The sequence below is a fragment of the Taudactylus pleione genome, unplaced genomic scaffold, assembly GCF_031769625.1.
Source record: "Taudactylus pleione unplaced genomic scaffold, aTauple2 ptg001052l, whole genome shotgun sequence".
In the NCBI taxonomy this organism is placed as follows: domain Eukaryota; kingdom Metazoa; phylum Chordata; class Amphibia; order Anura; family Myobatrachidae; genus Taudactylus; species Taudactylus pleione.
Genome location: NW_028285453.1, coordinates 811,515 through 831,279, shown reverse-complemented (window position 1 = coordinate 831,279; position 19,765 = coordinate 811,515). Strand labels below are relative to the sequence as shown.

The following is a 19,765-nucleotide window of genomic DNA, read 5'->3' as shown; positions in this document are numbered from 1 at the left end:
AATGAGCTCTTTTAAGAATGTCAGGGGAAAAAAAAAACATTTCTTCCTAAGAGAAAATAAACAAAATTATAACAATGTCACATACGTAACTCATTCTTATGTCACATACAGTACCTAACCACAGTATCGCATACATGACCATTAAAAATTCTAATACTAAATAAAATTAGTACATTTTTTTTTTTTTTTAGCTTTTGCACAAACAAAAATATTGTGCAAATGGTCATGTATGTTACTGTTGAAAATGTAAGTTCTGATACACAATATGTCCAGAATACAACTAATTTTTTTTTGATGGTGCAGTTTCACTCAGAATACATTGAAAATATATAATAAATACACAATGGACCTTATAAGTGAAGTATAGATAGGTTAAAGTAAAAAAATTTAATCACTTGTTTATATATAGATTTTTTGAATTTGTATTTGCAATGTGTGTCTAGAGCCAAACTTTTGAGACAAAAATAAAGTTAACCACAAGAAAAATCACAGTTTTTCAGTATGAATGAGTAGTGTTTTCCATCACAATTAAAAAACTTTTTTTTGCACCTTTTTTTCAAATTCTGTGGAATGACCCAACTACATTGTTCCAACATGTAAATTGCCCCTTATTAAAAATCATATATGCAGTTTTCAAGATTAAGAAATTTAATTGGCGCTTTCCATCAAACTCCACTTTGTCCTCAGTCTCATGTACTGACAATCATTTATTGCAGTTACATATTTTGTCAGGGCCGTAACTAGGGTGGTGCGACCTGTGCCATGGCACAGGGCACTGCAGGGCAGGGGGCACTGTTTGGGCCAGTCAGTTTCCCTGTTTATTATCATTCTCACTTGTAGCTTCCTTTTCTTTTATCCCCAGCATCTCCTGGCCTCTCCTATCTCTTCCCTGGCCCTTCCCCATGAGGCCATGGCCCTTTTTCAGGTGCACTATCTTATGTCCCTATTTACAAAAGAAAAGGGGATGGGAGGGGGTAGGCGCCAATGCTCTCTCTGGCACAGGGCACCAAAAAGTCTAGTTACGGGTCTGTATTTTGTGTACTTTTTGATCACCTAGTGGTTTTGTCATTACATTTCTGGATAGGAAAGTAATGACTTTGTAACCTTGGGTACAGCATTTTGTAAAAGACAATATAATTAACGTCCGCAATTGAGTCATTCTGCAGTCATGTTGAACTGTCCTTTTAACATCTGAAAAGGGATGTTTGGGAGCAGGATAAACAAATCCCAACCAATGTGACTCTATAGCTCCATCCTATCACTGCACGGCTTGTGTCTGTAATGGTATCCTAGCACCAGAAGGCTAAGTAAAGGCTGTAAATCTGCAACCGAAGGCCTAATGGTATGTTTTTCTATTTTATTACAGTTCACTAATTGCCATTTATGGCACTAAATAGAAACTCTTTGTCTGAAGTATTCATTGAATGAACATTCAAATCTACCTTAAAGATAAAGTTTGAGAGCTTGAGGGGAGTGTGTGTGTGTCTGTGTGTGTGTTTGTATATCCTTTTTATTTCTCTTTACAATAATACATACTATACAAAAGAGTAAGCATGTCGTTATCATATCAGCTTGCCAATGTTTTTCAAAGCTTGAGAAATGTAGTTAATAATAGAGAAAAAAAAATAGTAGTACCTGCGACATTCCGATTCTGTGTGTTCACTGATAGCTGTAACAGTGCAGAGGCGACTATCCCCTGTGTTTTACTATTATAGCCATTGAGGACAACCCAAATAGGAGGTCACAGGTAAATAAGGTTTTCTAATATGTCTTATTACTAGAAAAGAGACTGCATATGCTGGGTTACATTAGTCTGTCCCGGCTACGCGCCTTCACCGACTACACCCTGCCCCCCCTCTCTGTCCAGCCCCCAACCCTCTTTATCCGCTTCTCATGCTTGTAAGCACTTTTAGGGGTGGTTATCAGGAGATGGGAGGTGACGGTCAGAGGCATATTTAGGAGGCTGTGAGCTGAACAAGATGAAGTTTCAGATATATGAAGAAGAACTGCTGAGAGAGAGTAATTTAGATTTTGGAGGTTATAGGGAGCCGCTGTAGGAATTTGCTAGTGGTGTGGTAAATGTGGACCAGTAATAGTGAGAAATGGGTCTTTCCCTAGAATTTTTCTATGAATCATAGTGGTGACAAATGGGGAAGGGAAATGCCAGATAGCAGGCAGCTGCGGTAGTTGACATTGGAGATTAGAAAAGAGAAGAGATTTGGATATCCTAGTAGTATTAAGCTGGGTGCACACAATACAGTATATCGTTCTGATGTGGATCGGAACAATATATCATATACTCCCGATCCTTTGTCCATGACAGTAGTTCATCGCATCGTTCTGTTCTGCACGGCAGATGGGACGATGCAATGAACGACGCGGCAGAGTTGCATGCAGCATGTAGCGATACATTGTGCTGCCGTACGCCGGCGCGTGCGATGTATCATTGTATCGCACTGTCGCTGGGTCTCACCATCCTATGGTATGTACCCAGCTTAAAGGAGGTGGAGACACCAAGACTGCGCGGGAGATCAGGTGTTAGGATAAAGCAGAGAGCTGAGTCAGGGGTCACATCAGGGCAGCCGGATTGTTTTAATTGAAGAACCACTACCACCTATTAAATGTTACTAATGTGTTCCTTCCATTGGCTGGTTCTCTCCCACTTCTGTGATACAAAATCTTTGCCTACCCCACTCACCAACCCTGTGGTAAATTGCAAAAATGAGGAAGAAGCAAATCTGTTACACACTGATATTATTGTATGGTCTATAGTTTCTTGAATAAATAGTTTAAAAAACACAATAAAGCTGCATACACACACAACGATTTTGTTACCAACGATTTTATGAACGATTTTCTGTCAGATTATCTGTCAGATTTTTTAAAGTGTAATGAAATATTTTTTGAACTGCAAACGATTTTTGCATATTCCCTTAATGAAAATCGTTCAGTTGCTCAGACTGACTGAACTACAAGCTACAAACGTGAACGCGCATGAACGATAATCGTTCATCGTTTTAACTCAGAAAGTGAATGATTGTATCAACGATTGAACGATATCGTTATCGATAATCGTTCAAAAAATCATTGTGTGTGTGTATGCACTTTAACTTGTGTTAGCTACCATTTTATTCTGTTGGGATACAGTGTTATCCATAGGACACGGTCATGATGCTGATACCACTTGAATGTAAAACAGAAAGTGGGCCAAAATAAATGTATCCAACTCCATTACTCTCCACCTGTTCCATGTGGGGACCTTTGAATGAATCTCCTCCCCCCAGCAGCGGTTATATATGTGATTATTTTAACTTGCAAGCTTTGTATTTATTTCGTAAATATTTGCGTGTAATGTATTTATATCAACTTAACAGTTACTGACCACATAAAAATGTCTTACTCAATATAAACACAATCCGGCCATAATCTGCAAGTGCATTTTGACTTGTTGATGTTTTTACAATACAGTCCTGCTACTTTGGCGCAATGCCTGGGCTGTTATGCCACAATAGGCCTGTATTAAAAATGGCTTAGCTTGATGTCTATACAAGAGTCCACTAGGTCTGCCAAGTGCATTGCCTGAAATTAAATAAAATATTTATATTACTGTGTAGTGCAGTGGTGTCAAACTCTGCCCCTTCAACTTTTGTGGGACTTCACATCCCAGCATGCTCTGCCACAGTTTTAGCATGCCCTAATAGCAAAACTGTGGCACCTCATGCTGGGATGTGTAGTTCCACTGCAGCTGGAGGGCCCGAGTTTGACACCACTAGTGTAGTGCATGAGACTGCACCTTCATGTCATGATTGTGCTTTAAAGTGCTCCTCTCACTTAGTGGGAGATGTATCAAACCTTAGAGATAATGTGAAGACATTGCTAATAGCAACCAATCAGCTTCCAACACTTATTTTGTAGACTGGATAAATGATAGCTAGAAGCTGATTGGTTGCTATGGGCAAAGTCTCCATTTTATCGCTTTCTAAGTTTTGATACATCTTCTGCTAAGAGAGAGTGTCAGCTTGTGCCCTAGACTGGTTCCCAGTGAAATAGAGTGACAGCTCGTGCCCTCGACTGGTTCCTAGTGAAAGAGAGTGGCAGCTTGTACCCTCAACTGGTTCCTTGTGAAGTTGAGAGTGACAGCTTGTGCCCCTGACTGGTTCCTAGTGAAAGAGAGTGACAGCTCGTGCCCTCCACTGGTTCCTAGTGAAAGAGAGTGGCAGCTTGTGCCCTCGACTGGTTCCTAGAGAAAGAGAGTGGCAGCTTGTGTCCTAGACTGGTTCCTAGTGAATTGATCATGTTGATTTGTATTGAAGATTGGTTCACGCTGCAGAATGTCTGCCTCCATTGCGTGGGCTGCATATATGTTAAGAATTTGCAGGTGTCTAACATAATGGTTAGTTTACTTGTTAATGATCATTTGGGAATTACATTTTCAGATAAAAATAGAAAAAACAATGAAAGAAAAGGAGGAATTGCTAAAGATAACCACCGTACTGGAGAAAGAGACAACCCAACTGAGACAGCAAGTGGAAAGGCTGGAGAGTGAACTGTCACGTGAAAGAGAGCTGTCTGACCAACTGGTTTCAGAACGAGACGTAAGTAACTTGTATTATTCAGGCACCTTTCTCACTGCAGTCAACAGAGATTGATGCATATTGTAGTAACTATTAAAAATGTGCAGCTCTGCCTATTAAACATAATGATGGTAGATCAGACCACAAACTACTGATGGTGTAAAGCTGGGTACATACAGTATCTAACGATGATGCCCCCCAGTGATGCTGCAAGTAGTGTAACAATACACACTGAATGATCCGCCGTACGATGGTGCAATGTATTGTTACATGCTGCATGTAACTACACCGCGTTGTTCATTGAATCATGCCATTGGACGTGCAGCACAATCCAATGGGACAATGCAGTGAACAACAGATTATTCGTACCCACTATACGATATGTCCGTTATAACGTTCCGATCAGTTTTGTGTGATATATTGGACAACATATATAGAATGGTGTATACTCAGCTTAAGTGTATGTCCATGTAAATGTATATTTTTTAAAGGAAATAGTGCAGTTTTAAAATTACTTCTTACCCCAAATGTGTTTGAATTGCCAAATCTAGCATCTGATTATCCTGTAGATGCAACATGTAATGGCTAATGCTTGGCACCTCCTATTTGCGACGGACGACCCCGCGAGGGTACGCATAGTGTGTACACACTGGACAATTTAAACGATTTGTCGTTCCGATCCGTTGGAAATCATCGAAATCGACAAATCATTTAAAAATCGTCTACTGTGTACTTCAGGGTTAGATTTACTAAAACATTCCTAAAATGAAAAGTGGTGGAGTTTTCCATATCCTATGTTCACATTCTAGCTATCATTTCTGCTTCCTAGAAAATAATAGAATCTGATTGTCGCTATGGGCAAAACCACCACTTTTAATTTTTAGAAGCTTTAATAAATCTACCCCTAAGTACACTGCTCAAAAAAATACAGGGAACACTTAAACAACACAATGTAACTCCAAGTCATTCACACTTCTGTGAAATCAAACTGTCCACTTAGGAAGCAACAGTGATTGACAATCAATTTCACATGCTGTTGTGCAAGTGGAATTGACAACAGGTGGAAATTATAGGCAATTAGCAAGACACCCCCAATAAAGGAGTGGTTCTGCAGATGGTGACCACAGACCACTTCTCAGTTCCTATGCTTTTTGGCTGATGTTTTGGTCACTTTTGAATGCTGGCGGTGCTTTCACTCTAGTGGTAGCATGAGACGGAGTCTACAACCCACACAAGTGGCTCAGGTAGTGCAACTCATCCAGGATGGCACATCAATGGGAGCTGTAGCAAGAAGGTTTGCTGTGTCTGTCAGCGTAGTGTCCAGAGCATGGAGACGCTACCAAGAGACAGGCCAGTACATCAGGAGACGTGGAGGAGGCCGTAGGAGGGCAACAACCCAGCAGCAGGACCGCTACCTCCGCCTTTGCGTAAGGAGGAACCGGAGAGCACTGCCAGAGCCCTGCAAAACGACCTCCATCAGGCCACAAATGTGCATGTGTCTTCTCAAACAGTCAGAAACAGACTCCATGAGGGTGGTATGAGGGCCCGACGTCCATAGGTGGGGGTTGTGCTTACACCCCAACACCGTGCAGGACGTTTGGCATTTGACAGAGAACACCAAGATTGGCAAATTCACCACTGGCGCCCTGTGCTCTTCACAGATGAAAGCAGGTTCACACTGAGCACATGTGACAGACGTGACAGAGTCTGGAGACGTCAAGTAGAACGTTCTGCTGCCTGCAACATCCTCCAGCATGACCGGTTTGGCAGTGGGTCAGTAATGGGTGTGGGGTGGCATTTCTTTGGGGGGCCGCACAGCCCTCCATGTGCTCGCTACAGGTAGCCTGACTGCCATTAGGTACTGAGATGAGATCCTCAGACCCCTTGTGAGACCATATGCTGGTGCGGTTGGCCCTGGGTTCCTCCTAATGCAAGACAATGCTAGACCTCATGTGGCTCGAGTGTGTGAGCAGTTCCTGCAAGACGAAGGCATTGATGCTATGGACTGGCCCGCCCATTCCCCAGACCTGAATCCAATTGAGCACATCTGGGACGTCATGTCTCGCTCCATCCACCAACGCCACGTTGCACCACAGACTGTCCAGGAGTTGGCAGATGCTTTAGTCCAGGTCTGGGAGGAGATCCCTCAGGAGTCCATCCGCCACCTCATCAGGAGCATGCCCAGGCGTTGTAGGGAGGTCATACAGGCACGTGGAGGCCACACACACTACTGAGCCTCAGTTTGACTTGTTTTAAGGACATTACATCAAAGTTGGAGCAGCCTGTAGTGTGTTTTTCCACTTTAATTTTGAGTGTGGCTCCAAAACCAGACCTCCATGGGTTAATAAATTTGATTTCCAATCATAATTTTTGTGTGATTTTGGTGTCGGCACATTTAACTATGTAAAGAACAAAGTATTTAATATTTCATTCATTCAGATCTAGGATGTGTTATTTTAGTCTTCCCTTTATTTTTTTTGAGCAGTGTATATTGCCATTCTTACAAGCGAATTGCCATTTAGTGTTGAAGAGTCGCCCTTCATAAGTTCTGCTCCTCTAGAGAAAATGCACCCTTGATCGTGTAAAGCACTGTTGTATTTATTTACACAGCTTGATTCCATGAGCCATAGGAAAAGGCCAGTAGAAGGCCCTGTGCTTTATTAGATGCCCGTTGACAGACGGAAACCATTGATTGGTGAAGAATGTAGTTCTCATGTTCATGCTATAATTGTGGCCATGCAGATGGTGATCAAGTCCAACCCCCCTTGTGTCAAGACTGTCCATACATATCTGTATGTGTATGACCTAATGTGAACGATTGGCTGTTCTTCACAGTTAGTGAAGTGGGGCGGTGATAGCATATACGGTCCAATGTGGTCATCATGGTCTGACCACATTTACCAGCTATCTTGGTATCACAATAGATGATTTACTCTGATTCTTATTGATTGATTGCTTCTTATATACCTTAGCTTGGAGGGGGAGGGGTTATTGGTTTACCCTCGCCTTCACTCCCACTTACTGTACATCTAGTGCTGTAAGAGGAATAGAGGAGTCTGGGAAAAATAAATCCATGTTGTATATTTAAATGTTTAAAATGTGTATGCATAAGCAGAATGCAATTTTATATAAATGAAAAAATGTTTTGCTACAATATACTCTAAAAGTACAGAACCTGTTTCAGAAAGTGATTGATTGAATCCTTAAGAAATTACATATTACTTGCTTTCATCAAGATAACAAGTAATGTGTTATTTAATGACCCAAAGATGCAGGAGCAGACTATCCATTAGGCAACCTAGGCCTATTGTGTACTTTTTGTAGCAATGAAAACACTTCTTGTTCTTGTTAAAAATGTACCATAACAGAGAAAAAAAGTAAAAAAATAGTCTTAAAAAGTATAAAGAAAAATGTAGAAACCCTTCTCAAAGTCTGAAATATTGGATGTAAAATGGAGCCAGGTGCCTGGAAATCCACCTCCTGCGACCCAAACTTTCTTAATAGTTTCTGCTGTCCCAGAATGGAGAGAAGCACCGTAGACCTTTCTGCACTGAATGCTAAAATGACCAACCAATGTCCAGCTGCAGTAGCTCCTCCCATTGGCCTTTGCTGAGCTCTTTTTTCTGTATCATGTATGCAGGGCAGGGTGGCACACTTGGCTGTGAGTCACTCCTTAAGGTGACAGTTTTTTTATCGCTATCAAAGCAAGTACTTAAAACTGAAATCTACTTCATGTAAGCATTATGGGGGGTATTCAATATGTGACCGAAAAGTCCGTGCTGGACTAAAGTATCGGGCGCGTCCGCTTTTTCTACTTCAGGGTCCATAGGGTATCCACAGGATACCTTGGGGTATAGGTGTGATGTCAGTCATCGGGCACCAAAGAGTTAAGCTTTCAGCCTCCCAGGATGCACTAGGTCCCCCTCCTATACCCCGCCCCCGAGCCAAGGCATCTCAGTTTCGTTTGGTGCCCGGCCGTAGTCGGAGGCACCTGCTAGAGGGGGGCTTAGAAGAGCCCCTGAAGCTTTTTCTTCATGCAGCTGTGGCTGCACATCTGGATGAACAGCATGGACAGTCAATCCTGACGTCCATACTGTCTTCCCTACACCCCGCCGGTACCAGAACGCCGGTACTGATCCGGGGATGCTGGTGGACATCTGGGGTCACAGCTAGCGGTGACCCCAGATGTTCCGGACTATGGCCGGATTCAAGGGGGACAGAGGTAAGCAGCGGGGTCCCGCGGGGGGTCCCCGCTGATCACATGGTCCTAAGTCCCCAGGCAGGGGCTCCCTGGGGACTGGCTGCAGCGTGGAGCCAGGCGACCAACCTGCGCTTCCACTACCCCCTGGGACAGCGGACCGCAGCAGAGCGGTAGCGCTGCGGCGTCCCAGGGGTTAAATGCATGCCAGGGGAGCGCGCCTTCCCTGTCTCACAGCCGGCGCCTCCCCCGCTGCACACAGCCCTCTCTGCACTGTGCTGACTGGCCCTGTGTCAGCGCTCCTCCCCCAGGCCAGCCTTCTCTCTGCTCCTCGGTGGCCATCTTTTCTGAAGCATGGTGAACGCTGCTGGAAGCCTGCATTGGAAGCATCGTGGTCTGGGTCCCCCCGCATACCTCTCCTCCGCTGTGGTCAGGTCTGTGTATGCAGCGCTGTGTCCTACCAGGCCCTGTGTCTGTGTAGTTGAGTGATCAGCGCTGTTAGTGCAGGAATTGTTATTTCTCTGCATTGTATGTGACTGTGCTAGCGCTGCTGCCTGTAACTTTTTTTCTAAACTGTCAGCTTTATACTGTCCCTGTTTTTTCTGCTAAGCCCTTGCGGTGCGGTGCTGCAGGGTGGTCTCTCGCCTCTTAAATATATAATTGGTGAGAGGGGTCACATACGTGGTGCCATCATGTCTGAAAGTGATTTTCCCCTCCGGCTACAGTGTTATGGAGCGTACACACGGTCAGATTTGTCAGACTTGTCAGATTTGTCAGATGAACGATTGAACGATTAAACGATCTGAACGATTTGACCAAATTTTTGAACGATTTGAACGATTGAACGATTTTTGACTGCATTAAAATGAATGGAATCGTCCAAGTCTGACTGCAAACCCATCAGATGTCAGATATCGTTATCTGACAAACGGGAACGCGCATCGTTGATCGTCCATCGTTCAGGCATGTCAGATATGAACGATTTTCCTTCAGATATGAACGACTGAACGATTTTTAAATCGTTATCGTCCATATCTGAAGAAAAAATCTGATCGTGTGTATGCACCATTACGTGTAAAGTACCATTAGCGGAGGGGGAGGGTAGCGCGGAGGGCCTCTGCCGGCAGTGTTTGTCTATGGCACGGCCTCTTACGGTTACTGCATCGGTACAGGAGCCGCCCTGGGCTTGTTTCGCTCAAGCGCTAACAGCCTTAGTGGGCCAGTTAGCTCTGCAGCCCGTGTTTACACTGATGGGTTTGTCCCAGCAGTCAGTGGTGTCGTCACCCATGCAGGGTTTCCCACGACAATTGGTGGTACCCCACAGTCTCCCTATTTCCCCGCTCCCGGTTTCTCAGGAGCCAGCGTGGGTTAACTCCCTGACGAGTTATGTACAGCACTTGTCGGATGTGTTGCAAGGGGAGTCTGTGATGCGGCCGCATAAACGGCCGGTGGCGTCTGTCGGCTCCTTATGAGGATGACGAGGGGACGTCTGATGATGGGGAGATTCTGGATCCTTACGATCAGGAACCTCTCCATGCTAAGGACGCTGATGCTAAGTCCAAAGTATATATTCCTGGACTTATTCGGGCGGTCCGCACAGCCTTGGTGATTGAGGGCGAAGTTCCCCCAGCGGCTAAATCTAAGTATGCCTTTTTCAAAGATGTGAAGGGCGATGCCACAGTCTTTCCTCTTTCGGGTCAGTTGGTGGACCATTTAGAGGAGGCGTGGAAACAGCCTGGCAAAAGATACCAGCCGCAGAGACGCCTGGCGGTGGCTTATCCGTTCGCGGATTATTATTTTGCTAAGTGGGAATCCCCTCCACAGGTGGATTCTCACGTGACCCGTCTTGTCCGTAGTGCCACATTGCCGATGCCATCCATGTCCTCCCTTAAGGATGCTACGGACCGCAAGGTGGAGATCTGCCTGAAGTCCGCTTATTCCCTTGCGGGGGGGCAGCACGGCCGGCTATGGCCATTTGCTGGGTTGCCAGAGCGATGGAGCGCTGGGCGGATTCATTAGAGGCTTCTTTTGATTCCGACTGTCCGGCTGAACAGGCGGAGTTGATTGGCAATCTCCGTGATTCGGCCACCTACATCAACGAGGTGGCCCTAGACATTAGTACTCTGGTGTCTAGGATTTCTTCAGCAGCGGTAGCTGCTCGTCGCACCTTGTGGCTGCGATCCTGGAAGGCGGACGCAGATTCCAAAAAGGGTCTGGAGGCGTTGCCGTTTACCGGAGAAGTTCTCTTCGGTCCGGATCTGGATAAGATTGTGGCCACGCTGGCGGCAGCCAAATCGGCTTGTCTCCCGTCGGCCGCTGCTCCTTCTGGTTCTGGACCATCGTACTTTCGGTCATCTAGGGCCCAGGGCAGGCCCAAACCACAGTCGTTTCCTCGACAGGCTGGCCCTAAGAAATCGGTCAAGCCCCAGAAGCAGGCATGGAGTACCAGACGTCCGGCCCCCAAGCCAGATGACAAGCCTGCGGCCTGACGGTCCGGGCCTCCCTTTGGGGGATCCCAGGGTGGGAGGCCGTCTGCTGCAGTTCGCCCAGTGTTGGTCGACCACTACGACAGACACTTGGGTTCTCGAGGTGGTCTCCCACGGGTACGCCCTCTCCTTCCGGCACAGACCCCCGGCTCGATTCTTCACCACGGGTCTACCATCAGACCGGAACAAGGCTACGGAGCTGCGGAAGATATTGCACACTATGCTCCAGGCTGGAGTTATAGTGCCTGTTCCATTCTCCCAGAGGGGCCAGGGTTTCTATTCAAATCTTTTTTTGGTACAGAAACCCAATGGGTCGTATCATCCGATTCTCAACCTCAAAGCACTCAACAAGTCTTTGCGGGTGCCGAAGTTTCGGATGGAGACCCTACGGTCCATCATTCTGGCGCTGGAACCTGGGGACTACATGGTGTCATTGGACATACAGGACGCTTACCTGCATGTCCCTATTCTTTTGCGCCATCAACAGTTCCTCAGGTTTGCAATCCGCAGCGACCACTTCCAGTTTCGGGCGTTACCTTTTGGCCTGGCGACAGCACCACGGGTTTTCACCAAGGTGATGGCGGTCATGGCGGCTTCTCTGCGGCTGCAGGGAGTCCGCATGTTGCCGTACTTGGACGACCTGTAATTGGTGGCAGGATCTCCGGAGCTCCTGTTACGCCACTTGGACCTGACCATTGCACTGCTGCAACGGCACGGCTGGCTAATCAACTGGCAGAAGTCCACTCTAATCCCGTCTCGGGGGATTCTGCATCTTGGAGCCTTATTGGACTCGGGACAGCAAAGGATCTTTGTGACGGAGGACAAGATCTCTGCTTTACAGTCAAGGGTGCGCAGTTGTCTGCACAGCCGCCGGGTGTCCCTACACTCGGCGATGAGGTTACTGGGCTCCATGGTGTCGGTGTTCGGCATGGTGGAATACGCCCAGTTTCACTCCAGACCTCTGCAGCACCTGATCCTGTCCAAGTGGAACGGGCTGCCTCAGTCTCTGAAGTCCCAGACGATTGTGCTCACCCTGGAGGTTCGCCTGTCCCTTGATTGGTGGTTACAGACGACCCACCTCAACAAGGGACGTCCGTTCTGGGTTCCAAATTGGGTCCTGTTGACAACGGACGCCAGTCTTCGGGGCTGGGGAGCTGTTTTGGGTCCACACTTGTTCCAGGGCAAGTGGACGCCGACAGAAGCGGAGCTTCCCATAAATATCTTGGAAATCCGTGCGGTCTTCAATGCTCTCCAGCAGGCACATCGGTTTCTCCAGGGTCACCCGGTACAGGTCCAGTCGGACAACGCTACCAGCGTGGCCTACATAAACAGGCAAGGAGGAACCCGCAGTCGGGCGGCTCTCGTAGAGGTCTCTCGGATCCTGGTTTGGGCGGAGCGCAATCTTCCGGCCATATCAGCGGTCTTCATCCCGGGAGTGCTAAATTGGGAGGCGGACTTTCTAAGTCGCCAGGACATTCATCCGGGGGAATGGTCCCTGCACCCAGACGTTTTTTAACTGCTGGTGGACAGGTGGGGTCTTCCAGAGATCGACCTCATGGCGTCCCGGCACAACAACAAGTTGCCGGTGTACGGGTCTCGCACAAGAGACGAAGGGGCGTCTCTGGTGGATGCTCTGTCCGTCCGGTGGACGTTCCGGTTCGCATACCTGTTCCCTCCGGTCTCCCTTCTTCCACGGGTAATCCGGAAATTCAAACAGGAAGGAGGGACGCTCCTGTTGATAGCTCCCGCGTGGCCCAGATGGCACTGGTTCTCAGACCTTCAGGGTCTGTCCGTGGTCAGTCCTCTGCGGTTGCCGCTACGACCGGACCTTCTGTCTCAGGGTCCTTGTCTTCACCCGGAGCTGACTCTGCTGTCTTTGACGGCGTGGCTGTTGAGACGGCCATGCTGAGGTCCCGGGGGTTTTCCAGCTCTGTGGTGCGTACCATGTTGCGAACTCGGAAACTGTCTTCCGCGAGGATATACCATCGCGTGTGGCATACGTTCTTCCAGTGGTGTCGACCGAGAGGTTATGCACCGCGGGAGTTTCGTCTGTCTCGGATTCTCGCCTTCCTACAAGCGAGACTAGATCATGGGCTTCGCCTTGCTTCTTTGAAGGTACAGGTTTCGGCCCTGTCTGTTTGGTTTCACCGTAGGATTGCTACAATCCCGGATCTGCGCACCTTTATGCAAGGTGTTGTCCGCATTCAGCCGCCCTTTGTTCCACCTGTGGCGCCTTGGGATTTGGCTGTGGTCCTGAGGGCTCTCCAAGGACCGCCGTTTGAACCACTGGGCTCAGTCTTAGCTGTTAGCCATTTAAGATCCACTGTTTTCCTTCTGGCTATTGCTTCGGCCAGACGTGTTTCTGAGTTAGGAGCTCATTCTTGTAGACCCCCTTTCTTGGTTTTTCATGGGAACAGGGCAGTGCTCCGCACTCAACCCGAGTTTCTTCCCAAAGTTGTTTCCCAGTTTCATGTTAACGAGGAAATCGTTGTTCCGGCCTTTAACTCACCGGGTCTTTCCGTGGGTGAGGCCTCTTTGGATGTTGTGCGGGCCTTAAGGACTTATGTTGACCGCACTTCTTCGTTTAGGAAGTCGGACGCTTTGTTTGTCCTCTATGGCTTCCATAAAAAGGGTTGGCCTGCTTCAAAGCAAACTTTGGCAGCCTGGATCCGTATGGCTATTTCTGAAGCTTATCTTCATGAAGGCCTGCCGGTTCCTCCTTCTGTGAAGGCTCATTCCACTAGGTCTGTGGGTCCTTCGTGGGCAGCTCGACGTGGTGCCTCTGCAGTCCAGATCTGCAAGGCTGCTACGTGGTCCTCTGTCCATACCTTCGTGAGGTATTACAGGTTTGACACCTTCGCCTCTCAGGATGCTTCCTTCGGGCGGCGGATTCTCCTTTCTGCACAGGAGCGTCCCCACCCTTAAAGGATACTGCTTTGGGACATCCCCAAGGTATCTTGTGGATACCCTATGGACCCTGAAGTAGAAAATATGAGATATGGTAAGAACTTACCCTTGTTATCTCTATTTCTACGAAGTCCATAGGGTTCCACAGGACTCCCGCCCTGTCGCACCTGTGCTGCAGATGGGCTTTGCTTTGGTCACCGGTTTTCCGTCTCCCTCTGGTGAGAATGTGATTCTTGTATGTGTCCAGATCTTTGTTCTCTCTCTTCCTTCTCCTCCTCCGGCCTATGGCTTGGTAACTAACTGAGATGCCTTGGCTCGGGGGCGGGGTATAGGAGGGGGACCTAGTGCATCCTGGGAGGCTGAAAGCTTAACTCTTTGGTGCCCGATGACTGACGTCACACCTATACCCCAAGGTATCCTGTGGAACCCTATGGACTTCGTAGAAATAGAGATAACAAGGGTAAGTTCTTACCATATCTCATATTATCCCCGTATTCAATTTGATAGCTGCGATAACAGGACCAGGCGGAAAGGTAAGTATCGGGAAAAATTTGGGAATTTTCGGGAAAGCATCCAGGGACCCCCCCTAATGATGGGGGATCATTATGGGTACCCCCGTTTTGGCCTGCGGAAGGTAAGTATGGTTTTTAAATATCCGCGGCAGGTGTTTTTTTCCGACAGGGAAGAAGGGGTGAAGAAGAGCACTTAGGTGTTTTTTTCAAAAAAAAAAACTAGGTGCATCAAATTTGGGGTACATGAAAATGGGTGCAAGCATATTTTTAAGTCCCTAATTCTTTAAAAATGCACCTGCCGCTACTACCCGCAATGAAGAAAACACCTGCCGCATACTTGGGAACCCTGTCTGAAATAAGGGGATCAAGTTTGAAACTAAATTATTTCTAAGACTTTTTGCAGCGACGAAAAGTCTTTGAAATTGAATACGGGGATAAAGAAAATAGGCGAAAATGACGTCATAGGCGATAAATTATCGTCGATAACTGCCTTTTCGCTTGAAATTGAATATGGCCCTCTGTTTTAATAGTGTAAAGAAAATAGCAGTAAAAATAGTTATATATTTTTATATTGGGTGTGTGTATATGTATGTGTGTATGCATATATATATATATATAATATTTATATATATATATATATAATATAATTTGTTTATATTATTTGTAGTAGTGTGTATATATAGTAATACTTTAACTGCTTAACTGCCAATTTTTTTTTTCTGTCAAAACCGCACACAAATTGACTTAAAAAAAAAATATATATATATTATTTAAATATTTTATTTCAAAATAAAATATACCTATGGGAGGTTTTATAACCCCCACAACCCCTGGTTCCATAAGCCCCCATTGTAATTTCATATCCCACCTTCACCAAAAATAGCCACCCTACCCCAGGGTCAAAAGATCCCCAGCAATATCATCCCCCACCCTCCTAGGGGTAATATGTTCCCATGGAAGAACAGTCACCCTGTGGGACAATGGGTCCCCAGTTTAGCCTCCCACCCCTCTCCCCATGTGCCATTATATATGTAAAAATATATTTTAATGGGCAGCATAATAGTCCCTCCCCACCCCCAGTGCCAAAAGACTCCCCGCCCCCTTGCATGGTGCAGGGAGGACTGATCTTCAGTCGCACATGCTGCAGCTGATCTCTGCACTTTTAACTAGTTAAGTGGTTAAAATATGCAAGAAAATGTAGAGTATAGGGGGTATATTTACTAATGTACGGGTTTTTAGAATTGGAGATGTTGCCCATAGCAACTAATCAAATACTACTTAACATTTATCTAGTCCCTTCTACAAGATAATAGGTAGAATCTGATTGATTGCTATGGCCAACATCTCCACTTCTGAAAACCTGCACTTTAGTAAATATACCCCTAAATGTTGAGCTCATAAGGATAAGACAAGTTGGGTACACATAGTAACTTTTCAACCAATTGATTTGAATATACCCATTTTTAAATTAGTTCCAAGTGCTTACACTCAGGGTGTGCTGCTGTGCTTTGAAGCCCAGCCTCAAGTTCAATGAGATGATGACAAGCAATATACTATAAGGTGCATGAGTTGTGTGTTTACAGAGTGCAGGTTAATTCTATTAACCTCCTGCCACTTTGGCTTTTATGTTGTAAAACGATTAGAAAGCTTCAGGATTTTTGGTATCGGGCTTGGATGACAACCATTTCCAGATGTGTTCCCGCGAGGAAAGGACTGCCAGCAGCAGGGCTTTCCAGCAATATACTGCAATGTATTCCAACCTGTTTACCAGACATACAATGATAAAACAAATGGCACAATACAGATATTTCAGGGTCGTCCACCGTCCATGTATTACATTAAATGAATATTATTCATTATCTAAACACCTTTCCAGGCACTGACTTCACCTTATAAATTCACTTTATTTTATTCATAATAATGTTTTCTGTCATTAAACATTTCTTACCATCTGCTCATTTTGGCAAGATCTATTTTAGGAGCTAAACCAAGGGAGTTTTTCTTAAGTATTGACTGAAACTCGTACAGCCGACAGGAATTGACACATGAGCATGGTAACCCTGGCTGACATACTCTGCGGGGTATAGAAGCCAGATAATAAAAATATGAATACATTGCTGGAAATAGTCAGACGTGACACACTCTGTTTCTAAACTAAACAGATATTGAAAATTCTGGTTCCTGAAATCACTCAGGACAGGTCATAAATGTACACAGTATGAGCAATGTACGATGTAGAGAATGACTAGTGTAGCTGAAAAAATGTACATGCCTTATGGTTTAATGTGCTTTTATAAATATTTCTCTGTGGCTGATGGACGTTTATAAATGACGAGTTTGGGGTGGGAAGGCATTATGTCAAATAAAAAAAGAAGAGAAAATATAGCCACAGGCGCTACAAAAGGATAACCAATATTAACCACTATAGATCCGAAATATGTGTTCCATGCTGCTGTTAGTGAGGTTGCTAACCGAAACAAATTACAAATAAAGAAAAAATAACAGCTCCGTGGAACACAATATACAACAAACTTCTGTAAACTTAATTTAAATGAAAAATTATATGTAAAAGTGAATAAAAAAGAAATTCAGTTATGCCATAGCAATTTTTCATTTATTTCTACATACAATGAATCAGTCGATATCCATGTGTAAAAGGACATCCATAATAAATCACACATACATATAAAAATAAACTGGTAAAGAAATAATCAAAAATGAAAAATAAAAAGTGAACTTGTTGTATGGTATCTGTGATCATATATTGCTGCAGATAATCAGACCGTTCAACAAATGACAAATCTGTATCACCTGATGTTGCAATAAATAGCACTGAAACCAAGTTGCTAGTTTCTTCATATTACCTTAGATCACCACAGTTTTATGGGCTAGCCGATTCATAATTTAATCGGTTATGAATTTGTGTTTTTGGGGGCTTTAAGACACCACGGTTTTGAGTCTTCTGTATAAGTTTTTTATCCACTCTGGTCTGCAATCAAAAGTTGACATATAAACGGGGAGCACTTTTGACCAGCCACTGCAACAAACTTTAGAATATATGCATGTTGTAGTAGTGCCAATAGCCGCGTCCGGCTAAGTGCTTAGCAGGTCTCAATAACCGAATGCAGAGGTGAGCAGTATACAGGCACTCGATAATATCTGGCCAGAATCCATGGAATATTCAGTCACTTGGCCAAAGAGCCCCACAGTCTCACCGGGTAGCCAATGAGGTGATGGTCAAAGCATAGTAACCTGGCACTCACTAGTGTGAAAAGGGTCCAGTCACCCAGCGTAACAGGGTCCGCCTTATCCCACTGCGTCCTCGGCTCTATGCGGCTGTTAGAGAGCGCCTGCAACGTCCTGGCTCACCGCGTCCTCGGCTTAGTGCGGCTGTTAATGAGCGCCTGTAATGTCCCGGATTCCCTCTGAGGAAATCCCTGTTGGGAAGAAACGCTGTAGAGAACATTATTTTCTGGTCACCAAGATGGGTAAAAGCAGCATCAAGCATTTGTTTCCACCTGCCTGCACCTCTTTGTTTTATTGACCGGATTTGGGACATTACAGGTGCTCATTAACAGCCGCACCAAGCAGAGGACGCGGTGAGCCAAGACACTGCAGGCGTTCTCTAACAGCCGCATTAAGCCGAGGACGCGGTGGGATAAGGTGGACCATGTTACGCTAGGTGTCCGGACCCTTTTCCCACTGGTGAGTGCCAGGTTATTATGCTTTGAACATTGGCCACCGGTGAGACTGTGGGGCACTTTGGCCGAGTGACCGTGAATATTCCGTGTATTCTGGCCAGGTATTATTGAGTGTCTGTATACCGCTCACCTCTAAATTTGGTTATTGTGACCTGCTAAGCCATTAGCCGGATGCGGCTATTGGCACTACCACAACATACATAAATTCTAAAGTTTGACTCAGTGTCTGGTCACTATATAACATCATTTGCGTGAGGAGTCCCAAAAGTGCTCCCTGTTTATTTGTCATCTTTTGATTGCAGACCGGAGTGGATGAAAAACGTATATAGAAGACTAATAAAGCTGTGGTGCCTTAAGCCCCCCCAAAAAAACAATTTGGTAACCTATTAAGTTACGAATTGGCTAGCCCATGAAACTTTGGTGATCTAAGGTTATATGAAGAAATTAGCAACTTGGTTTCAGTGCTATTTATTGCAACATCAGGTGATACAGATTTGCCATTTATTATGTCAAGTAAGGTTGTGAGATTCGATTGTCCTGGCTTGAGGCGTTTGATTAGGAGAAGGAGCTGGCCACATTTAGTAGTGGTAAATCAGCAGCTGTAGAAAGGGAAGGGTTGGGCATGAGCATGCAATAATGAAAACTACATTTCTAAGCGCAAAGGTCAACTTTTGGTAGAATTTGTCTTCTGTCTCCCTGATGTAAAATGTCAGCGCTGTCAACGCTAGTGCTTAGCGGCTACAAACAGATCTGTAACGTTTAGTGTGTGACTCACTTGAGACGATTCAGTTGTTTTGTAGGGTGCGCAAATTAATGTTGCAATTCAGTAGTTTTGGACGCCCATTACTTATCGTGTTTGACACGCCCAATTAGATCGGGTTTAGCCACTTAATACAGCTGAACCAGTCTAAAGTTATGATTAGGGCGCCCAAACCACGGACTTTTCACACATTTCTGCTCGCTTCCGCAGGAGGGTTGAGATGAAATGCAAGCCCCAGCTGCTGTTCGCGCCCGAATGGAGCAACAATATAGTTGCACCATCAGACGCCCGGCACTCCATCGGGCACCTGGCGAAAACATTTGAATCACCCCTCCCACTGTATTCTTCACAGCATACAGAGCTCGGCACTGAAACGTACTGTAAATGGCTGTGTCGAACAAGTACCAAAAATATTTATTTTCCGTTGAGTTTCAAAATTATTTTCCCTTTTCATCAGTAAATAAAAAAATGCATCATAATTGTGCACATATTATCTATTTTGTTTTATAACAGGGAAGAGCAATTTCATTATGCTGTAAAGTAATAAGCCCATCTAACAATATTGCTTACACAATGCACAACAGTAGCATAGTAGTAAAGTTAATGGCATAACAGTGCTACTGTAGG

The 19,765-nt window shown here is 45.4% G+C and overlaps 1 protein-coding gene across 1 annotated transcript in view; it reads left to right on the top strand.

Annotated features, from left to right (window-relative positions):
- TAX1BP1 (Tax1 binding protein 1) overlaps window positions 1–19,765 on the top strand; it is a 147,971-nt gene that overhangs the window by 61,574 nt on the left and 66,632 nt on the right. Inside the window, exon 5 of the mRNA XM_088461454.1 lies at window positions 4,437–4,595. Coding sequence (XP_088317580.1) covers window positions 4,437–4,595 — 159 coding nt within the window. The remainder of the gene's footprint in view (window positions 1–4,436; window positions 4,596–19,765) is intronic.